The 18,345-nt window shown below is 32.7% G+C and overlaps 1 protein-coding gene across 2 annotated transcripts in view; it reads left to right on the plus strand.

Moving 5' to 3' along the window:
- Positions 1–18,345, plus strand: part of LOC118198867 (uncharacterized) — a 120,287-nt gene that overhangs the window by 59,626 nt on the left and 42,316 nt on the right. For both annotated transcript variants that reach the window (XM_085810797.1, XM_085810798.1), the window contains exon 4: positions 14,338–14,465. In XM_085810797.1, the coding sequence (XP_085666923.1) occupies positions 14,338–14,465 (128 nt within the window). The remainder of the gene's footprint in view (positions 1–14,337; positions 14,466–18,345) is intronic.

Below are 18,345 nucleotides of genomic sequence, written 5' to 3' on the forward strand. Positions count from 1 at the left end.
GAGGCACTTGCAGTTCTGTTAGCAGTGCAAAAGTTCCGAGTCTATTTCGGAAAGGCGCCGATAACAGTGTACTCTGATCATGCGGCGGTAACTAGATTGTACTCAGGGAAAAATTTATCCCCAAGGTTAATAAGATGGGCACTCAAGCTGCAAGAATATAATCTGGTAATTCCCCGGAAAGGAAAATATCGTAGCAGATGCCCTATCAAGAATTAAAATAGATGAACAAGGTAATACTGTAAAGGTGGCAATGCTCACAGCATGTACAATAAATTCCCGAGAAACTGTAATAACCGAACTGAGTAAGGATCCAGAGTTTGGAAGCATTTATGAGTATTTAAAGGATACTGAAAATTTTAGCCACCAAGATATTGTGGCGATAAGAAATAGGGCGGCCCATTACGAACTAATAGATGGTCTATTATTCTATACAAAAACTATGAATTCCAACAACGAATTTCGACCTGTTATCCCAGCTAGTCTTAGATTAAATATCCTGCAGGAGCTCCATGACAGCCCTTTAGCTTCTCATGCTGGTATTCAAAAAACTATCCAACGCGTATGCGAGGCAGTCTACTTTCCTGAACTGCAAAAGTTAACAAGGGCATATGTCCAGTCCTGCCCAACATGTCAAGCAGTTAATTATATTAATTTCCGCCCGGCCGGGTTTCTGAATAGTATTAAATCCGAATTTCCAAATGAAATAATTGGCATCGATTTATTGGGCCCTTTCCCAAAAAGTCAGTTAAATGAAAGTCGCTATCTCCTTGTTATGGTTGATCATTTTAGTAAATGGACCGAAATTGTTCCCTTAAAACGAGCCTCCGCGAAATTAGTTACTGATTCTATTTTAAATAAATATATTTTAAAATACGGGGCGCCCCTAAAAGTTATATCGGATAATGGTCCTCAATTTGTAAGTAATGTATTAGAAGACATGTGCCAAAAACTGGGCATACGTCATTTAAAAATGGTCCTGTATCGGCCGCAATTAAATATAGCGGAACAGGTCAATAGAAATATAGTGAAAATTGTCCGTAGTTATGTTAAAAATTTTCATAAAAGCTGGGATAACTATGTCAATGAATTTGCTTTCGCCCTTAGGACCGCAAAACATGATACAACGGGCAAAACTCCTGCTGAGTTATTTTTAGGCAGAAAGATTATAACGCCGTTAGATAAATTATTTTATGTGCAACAAAGAGCCCCAGAATTTAAAATGGGTGATATAGAAAAACTAATTAAGGAAGCAAAGAAGAATACGGAAGTAGCACAAAGAAAACAGAAGCTCTATTATGATTTGAAACGACGGGGAGTAACTTATAAAGTAGGGGATGAAGTTTTAAAAATTAAGCATTCACTTTCTTCAGCACCAGAAGATAAAACTGCCAAATTTTTTCCACGATTTGAAGGACCATATGTTATAGAAAAAATAACTCACGCTGTAGTAGTGTTAAAAGCCAGAAATGGTGAAACCTGCTCCACAAACATTGATCAAATCAAACCCTACTTCGATTGTAATAAAATGCAAATATTTTCAGATCTTTTGCAGGATCCGGCACGGCAGACACCGCAGGCACAAGCTCCAGAGGTGGAAAAACGACAAGTACAAGGGCAAGCCATTAAGAGGCAGGAGCAAGTGAAAAGAAAATTTCCCCGCGGAAAAATTGAAGGTAGCAAGAAAAAGAAGCCGTTCCACCGTCCAGAAAAGAGAGTTCACGAACACCCCCAGAATGAAGAAGGGAGAAGGACGACGTATGTGAAGAGAACCAGGAGAAATGACGACAACTATAACCCGGCTCTAAAACGGAAGATCTACTCATCCGATAGGACTCTCCGCAGCAAATGTCGCCGAACTGCGAAAAGGCCATTAGCGGCGGAGGAAAAGTTACAAGGAAAATTTGAATGGCCAGCAACGAGGTCCAAGCAGGAACACGACAGAAGTTTCCCGGGTCCGCCAAGACCAGCTGCCATCAAACGGCCAAGACCACAAGCAGAGGAGAAAGAGAAGGTATTCAAGGGTGACCGAACTGGTGAAAAAAGGAAGCTTCCAGAGGAAGGCACTGAAGGGCGAGCCCGTACAAGAAGGAGGATAAATCAAACGACTATCTGCAATACCTTTAAGGACTGGGCCCAGAAAAGGATGTCCGAATATCACAAAGATAAGTAAAATTTTATGTTACTTTGCAAACTTAAGTTAATCTTTCATTCTTACTGCAAGTGGCAGATTTCAAGAAGTTTTACCTCATGCGAGGTCTACCTTTATCGCCAAAAGGGCGAGAAATGAGTTGTTACCGATTTTGGTATTATGTTTTTCAATTACTCGCGCGTAAAACTAAAGTTGATGTATAATAGCGTTGTGTAAAGACTTAAATATTGTAAAAAGTTATTGTATAAATTTTATTTAAAACATTCTAGCAAGAAAGAAGTTTTAGTCTGAAAGACTTTTTGAAATGTAGTATTTCAATGTAGAAATAATTGGCACTTGCTTTGAAAAGAATAGAAGTTAACAATGTACTACTAATGTATGTTTTCAAAATGTGTAAAATTAACGGCATGTTGATATGTTCTTATATACAATGTGAACTGTTATTTTAAATGTTAAGAAATACCGTGATATGGTAAAAGTGAATGTTAAATTTTTTTTGTGTGTGACTGTAAAAAGTCTAGATCATGGTGAATATGTGTTAAAGGTTGAATGATGTAGTTAGGCTCTCTGACGCTACACTTCAGAGTTAGACACTTTCAGAATAGTACCTCAGGGTTTAGAGTTGAAATTAGGGTGTGTTAAGAGGTCTTGTTATGTTGAATTTTAACACGTTAGTGTTTTGATTGTAGGAGGAAGTGTGGAACACGTAGACAGAAACACATTCGTGTTTGGTGTTCTTTTACAACATATGTCATAGAGCACGGGGAGAGATAATTAAAATAGTCATGAATGGAATAAGAATGTTAAGAGAAATATAGTTATACATGTTATTTGCCATTTCATTGTGTAACATTTCATTAAACTAGTTTTCCTTCCAGATCTCTGGAAGGAACCAGATTTGAATAAGAGCTCCTGTTTGGATGCAGTACAGATGAAAAAAAAATTTGTATCCTGGGAGCTGCTATTGTAAAAACAAATTTCTTTCTTTTAAATTTCTAGTTTCTAGTGAAAAATATTTGTAAAAGATTGGCCTCGCGTTAGATTCTAGAGCTAAAAGTTTTCAGCAAGGTCGTTTTAGACCTCAGTTTCAAACTAATTAACTCTGGTGGGAAGTATGAAAGGATGTTAAGTTTTACTAACGTTTATTTTATTTTAAATCTTTACTATCACTTCTTATTTTCTACTTCCGGCCAGAATTATAAGCATGAAGGTATTTATGCAAAGTTTGTCTGGCGAACGCCAAGTATTTAAGTTGTGGCTTTTTGCCAAGCGAGAGAGAGGAAGCAGTGAGTCGAAGCAGGCCACTTACCTTAGAAGTTACGCAGTTGCTGTTTGCCTTCCAGGCCGGAGGTTTTAATCCTCTTGATAAATTTAAACGTATTGTAGTGTTCACAGTTCTCTGTACTACATACGCCTCCTGTTAATATAAGGCCAATCTTCCACGTTTATTATTCTAAAGTTAAATTAGAGTTTAGTTTTATCTTTATACTTTTACGTTTTGACCCCAAGTAGCGGGTCGGTGTATTCTGAAGTACGGAAGTCATTGTAAATAGAGAAAAATAAAGGGTCTTGTATACCCTTCTTGTGTATCCTGTTTACTTCCCACAGTTTTGAACATAGCTTTAGTAAGCTCTCTGTTCCGAGTCAGGTCCTTGCATGTTCCCGAAGAAGGTTAGAAGGAACATTGAACCTGATAATTGTACTGAACTCCTTTTCTGCAATTTCATGGCTATCTGATTAAAATTTACATTAATGCTTAAGTTTTGCACACCAGTGTATGATGAAACACAAATTAAATGAGTTAGGTTTGGAGTCAAATTCCCCTTTATAAGTCTGTCTCCTGCCTGCTCAACATTCGCTCATGTATTTTTATAAAAATTTTTTAGGATTAAATAATTTTTGGAATTTTAATTTTATATTTATTCATGGATTTTGATACTTGCATTTGATTTACATGTGCTCTCAGAATTTAAATGATATTGTAGATTAGTTCGCAACAGTAATTAATCATTTATTTATTTGCATCAAATTTCATTTAAATTTAATAACTTTAAATTTTTTTTTTTTTTTTTTGAATAGAGAATATTTGTTAAATTCAAATTTCATTCCTTGCAGCAATGGCACAAGAGACTTGTGACAACTTTTGCACTCTTATTAGCTTAATCTTCTCTTACGAGTCTCCAAATAGCATATTTGATATTTGTGTCTTTTTGGTTGTATCTTTGGCTCATCATGTTTTTGAGGTTGTTGTTTTTGGTTGGGAGTGTATTTCTTTAATTTTTGTTGTAAGTGTACTGGCATCACAATAGACTTCAGACTTTTTTGAGCTAGTTGTCCAAGCACAAGTTCATTAGACAGTTGTTAAACCTTAAGAGCTGTGTGCCCATTACCTACATGTATGATTTAAGAATTGATTGAAGCAGCGTTTAACATTGTAAAAAAGATTACCATAGACCTCTGTTTTACATTCCGAGACACAGTTTACGAACCACACATTTTATCTACAATATCTATTCCTAACTTAGTTTCATTATAGAAACTGATTATTTCTGGTTTCTGTTTTTTTGCAGTAAAAAGATCAATAGCTTGGTCATAATGTAATGATGATACAAGAAGGACTTTTTTTTTTTTTTTTTTTTTTTCCTTGGAACATAGGACATCTAAACATTACCATCACTACTGAACCCAGAATTATTGAAGTGTTGTGGTTTGGCTTTGTCCCAAATAAAAGTCAGTATTTTCTTGAATGTCGTCTTCTTTGCTTCACTCTTGTTGTGTCGCTGATGTCTCTTATTGTTCCTGTACACCATCGTCTGAATCAGTATAGCTTTCGTCATCAAAATCTTCGTCTTTGACATCCTCATCGTCTGCCTCTGATGCCTCCAGTAAACAGTGAATTTCTTCAAGGTCTTGAGAGTTTATCAAATCAAACATATTTTTGGGGGCATTTTGAAGCCTGAATAAAAAAAATATTTAGAATGTTGTTACAAAAATATCTTTGTCAAAATTTGTAATGAGCAATATGTTTAATTATTAAAACATTTTAAAATTCATGACATGACCAGGTGCAATGTGTTTGAAAAGCAAGAGCCCTAAAACATACTCAGTTTCGCAGATAATCATAAAATATTTTATTATACGAAATTGCTAACCAAAAAATGTGATACAGTATTAAAAAATCACCGGAAACTGCAATGTAATTGGGCACAATGAGCATATTAGAGTATTTCATCTCTCAACTGGAAATTAAAGAAATGTATTGACTGACTTTATGATTGCCAGTGGCAGTAAAAGAGGGGAAGCTAACTGGATGGAGAAGGAGTAACAATGTTTGAAGGAGGAAGGGCAAACAAAAGTGCTTGAGGTGTGCCTAATAAAATGTGCCTGACAGAATATTAAATTACTGAATCATCAATCCCTCCCCCTTCATTTGTTTCTCAAATATGAAATCCAGTTTGTATAACCAATATTCCAGCATGAGAACTGAGTGCTTGTAATTTTTATGCAAAGTGGAAGTTCTAAGCTCTGTCATAGTTACTACAACTTTTAAGGTTGTTGCCATATGCATGATTCTAATTTTCTTCAAAAGAAAATCAGGGTTTGTATGGTCCTTAAAAGTACTTAATTTTTTCAAAAATGATTTTTGGTCCTTAAAAGTCCTTAATTTTGGCCAAAATTAATAAACGGTCCTTAATTTTGCTCATTTGACATTTCTTATCATTTCTAATGATTGCCATTCTACGTGTGAATTGCGATTTCTCGTGAATATGGAATTAAAATTGCACGGCTCTTAACCAATCTGTTGGCGGATTTGCATTGCAAACGATTAAAAAAAAAAAAAAAAAAAAATTAGCTACCCGAACGAAAGTAGTGTCTGATTGGCTATTCACTCAATCTTTCGAAACAGGTGTTAACCATAAATTTAGGCACATTGTGACGAAAGCGGGGAGCCGGAAGTTCTTTAAGAGGCGAAAGTGATGATCAAGGTGCTCCAGAAAAAAAAAAGGGGGGGATTCTGAAAATATTTGCCAAAATTAGAGCAATCCCAACCTGGAAGGCCACAACCTTTCCAACGTCAATAGGAACAAGATGCCTGGAAAGTGCATTTTCAATAAACTGTGGCTTCATCAAGCTGACTACAAAGACTGTGGATATTGATAGATGACAATCCTTATAAAGCTAAATGTGGTTTTTGTCTGAAACAAATTTAAATTTCTATAATGGGAGAATCAGCACTGAAAATTCACATGAAAATTAAGTTTCGTTTTATCATTTCAATTTGTTTTTACACGGTTTTGCTTAGCTTAATTTCTATGTTTGTTTCAATTAAGCCATAAATTAATTTTTTATCACCTTCTACGGAGTTTATTCTCTTTTGCACATACTATATGTATATGATATCGGGATTATGAGTTTATTTCTGCAGAGGGTCTGTTATCCATTTCGCGAGAAATCTGTTGGCTCCATTTCGATTTTAGGCCGCCAAGGGCAAATTCAGTAACGCTAGCCGAGAAAAAGTGAAGTTCGGAAATACGTTTTGAAACTTCAATAGACAATTAAGTATTTGGTTTAATCCTATGCTGTTGATAGTAATGCATTATTTTTGCTAATGGCGATACAATTATTAGTTGAAAACAACTAACTAAATAAAAAAATTTTAATATTTTTAAAGCTGAAAACAACTAATTGAAACTAATTTTCCTGAATTAACTAGACGCAAAATTAACTTTCATGAATTACTAAAATTATTGGGTAGAAGTTTAACTGAAAATATATATTCCGTATTATATATATATATTTATACAGTACAAAGTCCGAGGTCGGGACTTCGGTGATCCCAGATTTGAGATTTTTACGGATATTAGATCATTTTAAATTTAGTAAGATGGCACGTAGAAGTTATAAAATTGAAAATATGAAATCGTGATTTATGAAATAATGAAGCATTTATGATTTAAAGGGTATCAAAATTTACAAAAGAAAAGAGCTTAATATTTATATGTTTACTTTATTAAACATTTCTTTCAATGTGAGGTGTTTGATTTGTTTTCTCTGCTGATACTTTAGACTAATACTATAGACATGTAATTTCTTGTTGAGTTATTAAGTTCCATTGTTCAAGTCCTGTAATTGCTGTGTCGAGAATTCCGAATAACTTGTCAATCAAAATTTTTTCTCGTTCATTAACCTCTCTGTTACTTTCTTCACTATCGGCATCTGTATTTTCTGGATTTAGAACCCATACTACAGGTTTCGCCCTCCGTTAATTGATTGATGATTGGGGCATTGTCATCGCAATGAAAAACTTCTTTTAACTTCCCTAAATTCTGCCGCCTGGTGCGGCCATGCGAGCTCTGGCACTGGTTCTGGCTTTATGTGAATAACAAATCAGTTATTCTTAAGTCAAATAGCACTAAATATAATCGTTTGTCCTATGAGTATCATTAACAAAATCTATTTTTAGCATAAGGAAAGAAATTTCTGTTAAATCTCCCCTTGTCAACATTTTAGCGCATTAAACTTAAATCTGTAATCGGATAATACTCTGTTATTTGGCGTCGCTGCATGAGTCATCACTCAAGTTGTCATCCGTTGATAAACATGCGGTGATGAAAGCAAAATACAATAAATAATGATTCACGATTTCGGCATCAAGGATATAAAATATTAATTGCTGTAAAATTAATAAATGTTTCGGTATGAGATTATGCCAAGCAGATACGCAGCTATGGAGTCAAGTTACTAATCACACAAATTTATGCTAAAATAATTATTTCTTCAATAATGAGATATTTTATTTAGCGCCAAACTGAGATTAAGAATCTGGATTTCCAGCATGTTTTTTTATGATGAAAAAAATCTAATGCGCATGCGTAAAGCATACCACTTCCCTCCAAAAAAGCCCTAAAAAATTGGTTGGTGGTGGCTTTGAGGTCCGGATTTTAGATCATTCCAGATATTGGATATCCGGATCTCGGAATTTGTACTGTATGTATATTTTCAGTATACATTTCTTATTATATATATATAGATTTCTTTATATACATATATACGCGATACTTAATTTTACTAATGCCTTGCATGTAATGCCCCTTTTAGCTGCAAAACATCTTTCCCTTCTCAACTGCAGAGTTTCTTCTAACAGTATCATGAATTTTGTCAGTATCATGAAGTTAGAAGAACCATCTACTTCAGGAAAAGATGTAACTGCTAATTCAACATCAATAAGTGTAGAAAATAATAAAATCAATTCTTTTCCTTTCAAATCTGAAGTTACAGATGCAGAAATATTGTGGGCTTTTAAGTGCATCAAAAGCCACTATTCTTTTAAATCGGGCGATGATATTGGGCCTTTATTCACTAAAATGTTCCCGGATAGTTCCATTGCAAAATAGTTTTCATGTGGTGAAAAGAAATGTGCTTATATCTGTTATTTTGGTCTTGGCCCTTATTTTAAAACTTTGTTACTAAAGCATTGTAAAAATGCTGAGTTTTTTACATTACTATTTGATGAGACTCTTAATCTGACAAATCAAAAGAAGCAACTAGATATTTATGTGAGGTACTGGCATCACGAAAATAAGGTCAAAACTCAGTACCTTACTTCTGCATTTATAGGGCATGCAACAAGTGAAATTATTTTATCCAAATTTTATGAATGTGTTGAAAAACTAGACTTGTCAAAACTCTTACAAATATCGATGGATGGTCCTGCAGTAAACTGGAAATTTTATGATTTATTGCAACAGGACTTGACAAAGGAATATAACATTCAATGCTTGACATTAGGGACATGTAGTTTACATATTCTTAACAATGCTTTCAAGTATGAGATGTCATCCACTGGATGGGACATTCCATCATTCTTATCCTCCTTATATTGGATAAAGATTCTCCTGCAAGACGTGAAGATTTTTTAAGTATATCTGGCTTAAAAAAGCTACCTGTGAAGTTCTGCTTTTACTGATGGTTGCAAAATGTCCCAGCAGTTGAAAGAGCCATTGAAATATGGGATGACTTGCTACTGTACATTAAAGAAGTTGAAATGGGGAAGTTTAAAAAAAATTTATCGAAATCCTTCTCAAATATTTTGGAGGCAACTAAAGATAAAACATTTCTTATAAAATTAAATTTTTTTCTCTCTCTGTCGAAAATATTATTGCCTTTCCTTGAATATTATCAAAGTGATAAACCACTTATTCCCTTTTTTGCTGAAGATATCTTAAAACTTGTAAATGATTGCCTTCAGCACTTTAAAATTTTGAAACTAGAATATTCAAAAATAACTAAAGCAGAAAATCTTTATAAATTTAATTTTAATGATCCAAATTGTTGTAATTGTTATAATGATAAAAGTAAAGTTTATTTGGGATTCATTGCTGAGCAGTTAATGAATGATAAATGCCGCAAGAAAGACATTTCACAAGCTGAAAGTTTTGCATTGAAACAAGAAGGTCAACAATGTGTCTTAACAATAGTACAACACTTAATGTCTAAATGTCCAATAAATTATTTTCTTATTCGAAATGCACATTGTATAGACCCGCGATTGATGGTTAAAAGTCCAGAAAAAGCCCAGAACAAAATGAAAATAGTTCTAACGGTATTAATGCAGAATAAACATGTTTTATAAGATGATTGGGATGAAATTCTGCTGCAGTTTGGAGAGTTTCTAGACAAAGTAGTTAAGACAAATTTACATGAATTTTCTACTTTTGATCCTCAAAATCTTTCTCTTGACACATTTCTCACTTCTTATTTTCATGATTTTCACTATTCAAAAGTATGGAAAATAGTGAAAATGATTCTTATCTTGTCACATAGACAGGCCTCTGTGGAAAGGGGCTTCTCTGTAAATAAAGCAATTGAAACTGAAAATTTAAGTGACTCATCATACATTTTTCAACACACAGTATTTGATTACATAAAATTTTCTGGAGGTGTTCTTAATATCGAAATTAATAAAGAAATGAGATCACCAGCAGCTTCTGCAAGGTCTAAATATATGCAGTATTTAGAAGAACAAAAATCTTTAACTAAATCTGAAAATTCAAAGAGGAAACAAAATATCATTGAGGAAGAAATTGATTATATGAAGCAGAAGAAAAAATTTCTTCAAAGGGACATTAAAGATATTAATGAAGAAGTAGATGCTTTAGCAGATGAAGCTGAGACCAGCATGAACATTGATTTGTGTATCAAAGCAAATGAACTTAGAAGAATAGTTAAAGAAAAGCAAATAGACATAAATAAATTAGATGTTAACATAGCTGAAAAGATTTCAGATTTAAAAAAAGCACAAATGTGTTGTATCTTTTATGGTACAGTTTATTATTCTAGTATCTTTCAAAAAACCAAGGAAATAAATTGTATGTTTACAAATCAGTTATTTTAATCTGCAAAATATTCTTACATTGTGATTATAATAGTAGTTGACTGTGTTTAAATAAATATCAAATAAGTTAAATAATAATCATGTAAATCTCTAAAATAGTGACTGTTATTAGTGTAAAATACACTTATACATGTTTTTAAAGAAATTATGTTTGTAATTTAATGTTATCTACTTCATAACTTGTAGGGAGTTAATTTAATTTTCAAAATTGTTTTATGGTAAGTATTAAAATGAATTTAATAATAGTGCATAATGCACACTTCTGTTAGTTTCTTAAAGTGAAATTACAAGCATGAAGTCGGTTGTATGTAATCTGTATGCAAAAAATTTGTGCACAGCCTGGTTTCTGAACATGGAGCAACATTCTCAGCATTTTGTTTTTGTATGATGTTTAAAGTTTGCTAATTAAGGATTTTTTTGTAGTATTCATCTTTTTACTTCCTTGTACGAAGTAAAAAGGAAGTATTGTAATCGCGAAAAGTTTCAGGCAGCATATTTCGACAAAAATATCCCATTTTGAACTCTTTCAAATGCAATTTTACAATGTATTTCCATGATATCTGTATGTAAGGACAGAATAAAACACTCTTTTCCACCAAAAAAATTATAAAACTGCTTTAAAATGAATTCTGAAGATAATTTTTTGTGGCGTCTGTACGAACGTATGTACGTACGTACGTATCTCGCATTACTCAAAAACAAGTAGCCTCAGAACGTTGAAATTTTGTACATAGGACTGCTATAACATGTAGATGTGCACCTCGTATTTTGTTTGCAATCGGCCGCACCAAACGTATATAAATAGATTTATATTTTTATCCACTCTCTTACCCAGCTCAGTGATCTCAGTTTCTTTGCTCTTATATGTTTGTAAATTGTACATTTGTTTACATTTGAAACAGCTGAGTAGCGGATTTGTTGCCAATCTAGAGAAACTTAGCTTCGCAACAACAAAGATAACGCCTTCATTTATTATTTAAATCATGCTTAATCCTTTCTGGAATTTTTTCGAGGAAATAAGTGGATAAGATTTACTTCATAATTTTTAATATAGATATTTTGAGTTTTTATGTATTTTTGCCTTGTCGCAAAGTGAAAACTGAATTAATTGAATGAGAAATACTCAATCGTCTGTGAAAAACTGTTTCTTTTTTGTTTTGTTTGCTTAATTTCTTTTATACATTGTTCTAGCTTTATTATAGTATTTGAATAGAACATGTGGCAACGATTAGATAATTCTTTAAATGATATAAATTTTGTGCATTCTGAGTTATAATATGAACGAAATATAATACTGTTAAGTAAACCTAGCGCCAGAGTGTCGCTATGGTAAACAAAGTGAATTTTAAAGAATGCATTTATTCTATTGTGGTTTATGCGCTGTCGGCGAAGTAGGTTTAATTCAATCTAATAAGTTTAAATGAAATGCAAGAAAAAATGCGTATAATTTAATATTCCGTACAAGGAAGTCATGTGGTGTACACATCAGATTTTTTATTTTAACTAAAGAGAGAGTACCTTGTTAGATTAATTCATAATTATGTAAACTGGATCATATCAAGCAAAACATGTTTTAAAAACAATAATGTGAAATTAGGATTCTCTCCTCCCCCTTCAGAGAATGTAATAGTGTAGAAAAATTTGAAGTGCAATCAAAGGTATTTTTCCTGTAAAGTATAATCTTAGCTCCAAAAATTTTTCTTAAATGTGTTATTTAAGAAAAAGTCCCCTTTTCAAAACTACAAACATGTAAAAAGAGAAATTAAGCACTGTTTCTCCACAAGTATGAATAATTTAACATTTCTCTTTAATTCCTTAATATGGTGAATTTTTCGAAGTGTAATGTAAATAGAATTTCCATTACCTTGAGACAAAGGGTTGTGAATTATACACCATTCCTTCCTAATTTTGTTTTCATTTTCTCCTTTCCAGTTTTTGTATTATTATTTGTACAGTTTTTGTACAAAACATATACAATTCTTGCACTTTTAATTATTCATTGGGATTTATTGAGTACTGTTATATTTTTAAAGTATGTTTATGCAAAGAAAAAATATCAAAAGTAAAAGATAAAAAGAGAAATGAAAGGTATGTGTTTCATCAAAATGCATCAATATTTTAAGTGAAAAAATTGCATATTCACCCCCAAAATTACTTTCAAAATAATTTTTATATTTTGAAAAATGAGAAAAACTAATAAATACACTGTTAAAGAACCCCAGCTATATAATTTTACATAAATTGAATCCATATGCTAATTCTACCATACATTCTTTGTGCATACAGTTGGAGTAATAGCACTACTAGCTGCTAAAAAGGCACTAAAATTGAAATTTTGAATTTATTGAAAGAAAATTTCTCTGTTTGAAATCCCATTGAATTCATGTCTGAGAAGGTATGAATGATATATGTGCAAGATATATGAAAAAAAGCTACTATCTTAAATTTAGCAATAGTCCCTTTTATTTATCATTTTAATTTGGCTACTTCCTCTTCCTGCCCTAAAGCTACAAATTGTTTATAATATATAAATCTAAAGTCATAAACTGTTAATAAGTTTTAGTTCAGGAAGTTCACATCATCTCAAAATTAAGCTGCTGCATGCCATCTTATGTAATGCACATTGCACATATCTTTTATCCAATCACAGATCAAAATTTCAGTAAAGAACCAACTTTATAAATATTGCTGCTATTAAATGTGCAGTTACTTTCCCTTTTTCCTTTTGTTCTGATAACATGTGTCATTTACCACTCTCTTTCGTCCATTGTCTAACAATGTGAATAACTATACAAAATTAAGGTTTATCATACCCAAAATGATGTGTGATTGAGAATATGTATCTCAAGACTGTCCAGCAATAAATTATGTCTTGTTTAGACCATGTTCACAAGCCTTTTGACACTGCCAGCTTTCGACAAGTTTATACAAGGAATGATCATTGGCATTTATGTAAGGAAAAAATTGCCTCTAAATTTACCATGCTGAATTTTCCAAAGAGTTTTTTTTTCATTAAATTTTAGTGCAGATTACAAGCATCCACAGATTCGGATTATTCAGATTCTATTTTACTTCAAACTATTACATTTTGAGAATCATCAAACCTTTGCTTCTATTTGCTTAACAATAGGAATTTTTATTTCTGTAATATTTGATTGTAATGTAATTTTTTTAAAATAGTGTAACTACCTAGTAATCTGTGATATGTCACCAATGGTTCTGTGGGGTAGTCCCTTCAGCCTTTTTATATTTTTAGAAAGTAAAGCAGTGGAAGCTGCAGAAAATAAAGAGTATTTCTAAGGTGGTGAGCTTTAGTGAGCAGGTATCAAAGACTTCTATTATACTCATAATTTTAATTTTACATGTATAATCGATTCTGTAAAATATGTAGTTAATGCATAATATAAATGTACCATTTTGGTGTGTAATTTAATAATTGTGCAGCTCATAGCATATGGAACTGAGTTCAGATGACGACATTTTATGAATTCTGAGACCTGATGCATGCTACTTATCCTAATTATTACAGTTTATATTCATATAAATCATTTCAGACCTTTAACAAAATATGTATTTATTTTAGTGATGCTATTCTAACTGTCGTTTAAACATATTTTTTAAAAATCAAAGAAAGCCATAGATAGAAGAAAATTTTATTTTCATTTAAATCCAGAAACATATTTGTAAATATACAATATATTAATACAGTATATTTCTTTGACCAGTTCCAAGTAAAATAATGACTTAAATTTAATTAAATATTGACTTCAATTTAATTACTTTTAAATTACAGGATTCTTATACTGATAGCATTGCCATGATACTTACTCCAGACGTTCCTGAAATCTATTTAACTGCTGATGAGGTTCCCAGCACTCCTTATAAAGAATGCTGTACTGCAGAAGAGTATAACATCCTAAGGTAACTATTGATTATTGATTCCTTGTAATGTTTTGTTGATTGAATATTTGTGAATGAAAATTAGTATGCTATGAGTTGAAAAGCATACGCTTGTAACCAGGGCTGGTATCAGAGGCAGTGGGACCACATTAGATAGCAGAATTTGTAACTGCAAAATTATTGAAATTTAGGTAGATGCAGGGTGGAAAAATTTAATAATTCCAGGGATGGCATCTGGTAAAAAAAAAAGAAACCTAGCATTGACCGTGTATGTAATTATGAGAGACATACCGAAGAAAATATCTTTGTATATAAAATTAAAGGGTAACCTGGAATATAATTCTTAAAAAATTCTGTTTAGTTAAACTGTACATCTAACTACGACGATCATGCAGTGTTTCCAAAAATTGCTATAACAGGAAGCAAAGCCCTTCAGCTAAAGCTGCTTCAAACTGTTCCTATTGTTGGTATCATTATAAATTTAATGACAAAGCTAAAAAGTGTGTTCTACCATGTACATTCCAGGGAAAGTGTAGTGGCGACATGCGCTTTACCCTCTGAGTCTCGTCGCCTTTTCATTAGAGACAAGAAATTGAATAGAATATTTTTGTGCGACACTGGCTCAGATGTCAGTCTTCTTTCAGCAACCAGACAGGAAGCGTGTCAAACACCTATTATGATCTGCAGCAAATGGTACCCTATTCTAATTTATGGACAAAAAGCGTTAAGTATTGACCTTGGACTTCGTAGTAATTTTTATTTTACTTTTAATGTGTGTAAAAAGTCAACAAATATTATTGGATCTGATTTCTTGCATTATTTTGATTTATTACCTGATTTAAGGAACAAAAAACTTGTTTATTTAAAAACACATTTAAAAATTAATTGCAGTGTAATTAACACACATTTATGTTCTGTTAAAACAATTATTACAAATTGTATTTATGATAAATTACTGTCTAACTATCCTTCCCTGTCAAAGCTTCCTGATCTCAATGAACTGTTAAGCATAATACTATGCATTTCATTGAAACCATTGGTCATCCTGTTTCATGTAAGCCAAGGAGATTCTCTCCAGATAGATTAAAAATTGCTAAGCATCAAATTCAGAAAATGATAAATTTAGGTCACATGCGACCCTCCAAAAGTAATTACTTTTCTCTTCACATGATGTCAAAAAAAGGCACAAACGAATTGAGACCTGTGGGAGATTTTCGGAGATTAAAACGCTCAGATAGTAAGGGATAAGCATCATATTCCAATATTTGCGATTTTGCAGCGGAGTTACATGGAAAAAAGGTATTTTCTCAATTAGATTTAGTTAAAGCATATCACCAAATTCCAATTAATCCCTCTGATATCCATAAAACGGGCTACTGCCACTCCTTTTGGACTTTTTGAGAGAACAAGAATGCAATTTGTTTTATGCAATGCAGCTGCAACCTTTCAACGCTTTATTGATGACGTAACTCGCAAGCTACCAGGAGTATTTGCTTTTATTGACCAAAAGACATTGTTGTCCAAAGACGAAAATGAGCATTTGATACATTTAAAAGCACTTTTTGAAAGATTAAGTAATTATGGGTTAAGACTTAATTTATCTAAATGCAGTTTTGGTTTAACTTCTTTGGAATTTTTGGGTTTTCATGTATTTAAACAGGGTTTAAAACCTTTACCCGAGAGGGTAGAAGCTATTCAAAAATTTTCTAAACCAAACACATTAACTCAGTTAAGGAAATTTCTTGGCATATTTAATTTTTACTTTTGTCCCAAGATCTTCACATGTTTTAGCTCCCTTGAATAGGTTATTGGAAGGCCGCATTAATAAAAGGAAACCTTCACAACCAAGCAAAACAAAAGAATATCCTCTCGAATGGAACGATGAAGCCGAGAAAGCATTCGAAAATGCAAAAAAGACAATTGCTGAGGCAACCCTTCTCAAACACCCAATTCCTGGTGTGACTTTGAAACTTTGTACTGAAGCATCGGACATTGCGATTGGTAGCTCATTAATGCAACTGCATAATTCAGTTTGGGAACCCATTGCATCCGTTAAACTCAGCAAAAGTCAAAGGAAATGGTCAACTTATAATCGAGAACTATTGGCAATTTATTTGTCTATTAGGAAGTTTTGGCACATGCTTGAAGGTAGGTCTTTACAATCTACACTAACCAAAAGCCTTTAATAAATGCTTTTCAGCAGAAGCCCGAAAAGTGTTCTCCACGACAACATTGTTATCTTGATTTTATTGGCCAGTTTTCCACTGAAATACGATACATCAAAGGTCGTGGCAATATCGTTGCTGATGCCTTATCTAGGGTAGAAATAAATGCAGTATCTGATAATCAATACATTGATTATAAAAAGTTATCCGAAGCACAAATTCAAGACTCTGAAATTCAAAATAACTTATCTCAATCTTCACCACTTTTTAAACTTGAGAAACATTACTGTCCTTTAGAAGATGTTACTCTTTACTGTAATATGGACACAGGTATACCTCGACCATTCATACCTGAATCTTTTCACTCTAAAATATTTCAGAAGATTCACTGTCTTTCTCATGCTGTTATTTCAACTTCAACAAAGCTAATTACTAAGCCCTATTTTTGGCCTAATATGAAGAAATTTATTAAAACTGCAGTTCAATCATGTCTACAGTGCCAACGTTCTAAAATTCATAGGCATACGAAATCACCATTGGGTACCTTTTCCTTGCCTGATGCAAGATTTGCACATATCCATATTGATTTCATAGGTCCTCTTTCACTGTTTGAAGGTAACCATTATTGCATGAGAATTATTGACAGGTTTACCAGATGGCCAGAAGTCATACCTACTGTCGACATGTCAGCTCAGACAACTTGCAAAGTGTTAGTGCATAACTGGATAGCAAGATTTAGCTGCTTGGTATCAATACCAACTGATCAAGGCCGAAATTTTGAATCTCACTTATTTAAGGATTTAATGAAAATTTTGGGTACACATCGCATAAGAACTACTGCTTATCGTCCTCAGTCCAATGGACTGTTGAGAGATTTCATAGGCAACTTAAAAGTTCAATAATGGCTCATAACAAGCCAAAATGGATTGAAATTCTGCCTATTGTTCTGTTGGGTATTAGATCTGCCATTAAGAAAGATATAAATGCTGCTTGTGCTGAACTTGTCTACGGTACTACACTTAGATTACCGTCAGATATGCTGAATGCTACAAATACTGTATCGCCTACTGAATCTTATGTGTCACAACTTATCAGTCATGCATTTAGTTAGACCTATTCCAACCTCTAGGCATGTTCAATCACCAATTTATGTACATCCAGCACTTCAAACCTGTTCTCATGTGTTTCTGCATATCGATTCTGTTTAACCACCTCTAACTCCACCTTACACTGGTCCTCATACCGTGGTTAAATGAATGGATAAAAATTTTATTATTGAGGTAAATAACAAAAAGATTACAGTTATAATCGATCGTTTGAAACCAGTGTATATGTTAGAATGTATAAATTCACCTGTAATTCCTCAGTTTCCACAGGAAGTCTGTGAAGACTTAAAAATTGTTCCAAACCAAGTAGTTACCCGAAGTGGACATTGTGTTCATTTTCCTGAAAACTAATTACTGTAATATGATTAAAGTTTTCTCTCGTGGTTTGCTGCAAATGTTACAGTGTTTAGATATTTTTTTATTATTATTATTTTTTGCATACGTATTGAGAGTTATATAAAATGCTTATTAACTTTTCATTATTTTTGTTTAACTAAGTTATGCATTGTATGGGTATATATTCTAATCAGAATTGTAAATGTATTATTACTATTCATATATTTGTATTTCTTTTTGTACGTGCAATTTTAAAGTATAATTGTTGTTTGAATGTGCATATCTTAAACTGGA

This window comes from Stegodyphus dumicola, chromosome 2 (assembly GCF_044657685.1).
Source record: "Stegodyphus dumicola isolate Sdum_Otavi_A_Nest chromosome 2, ASM4465768v1".
Classification (NCBI taxonomy): domain Eukaryota; kingdom Metazoa; phylum Arthropoda; class Arachnida; order Araneae; family Eresidae; genus Stegodyphus; species Stegodyphus dumicola.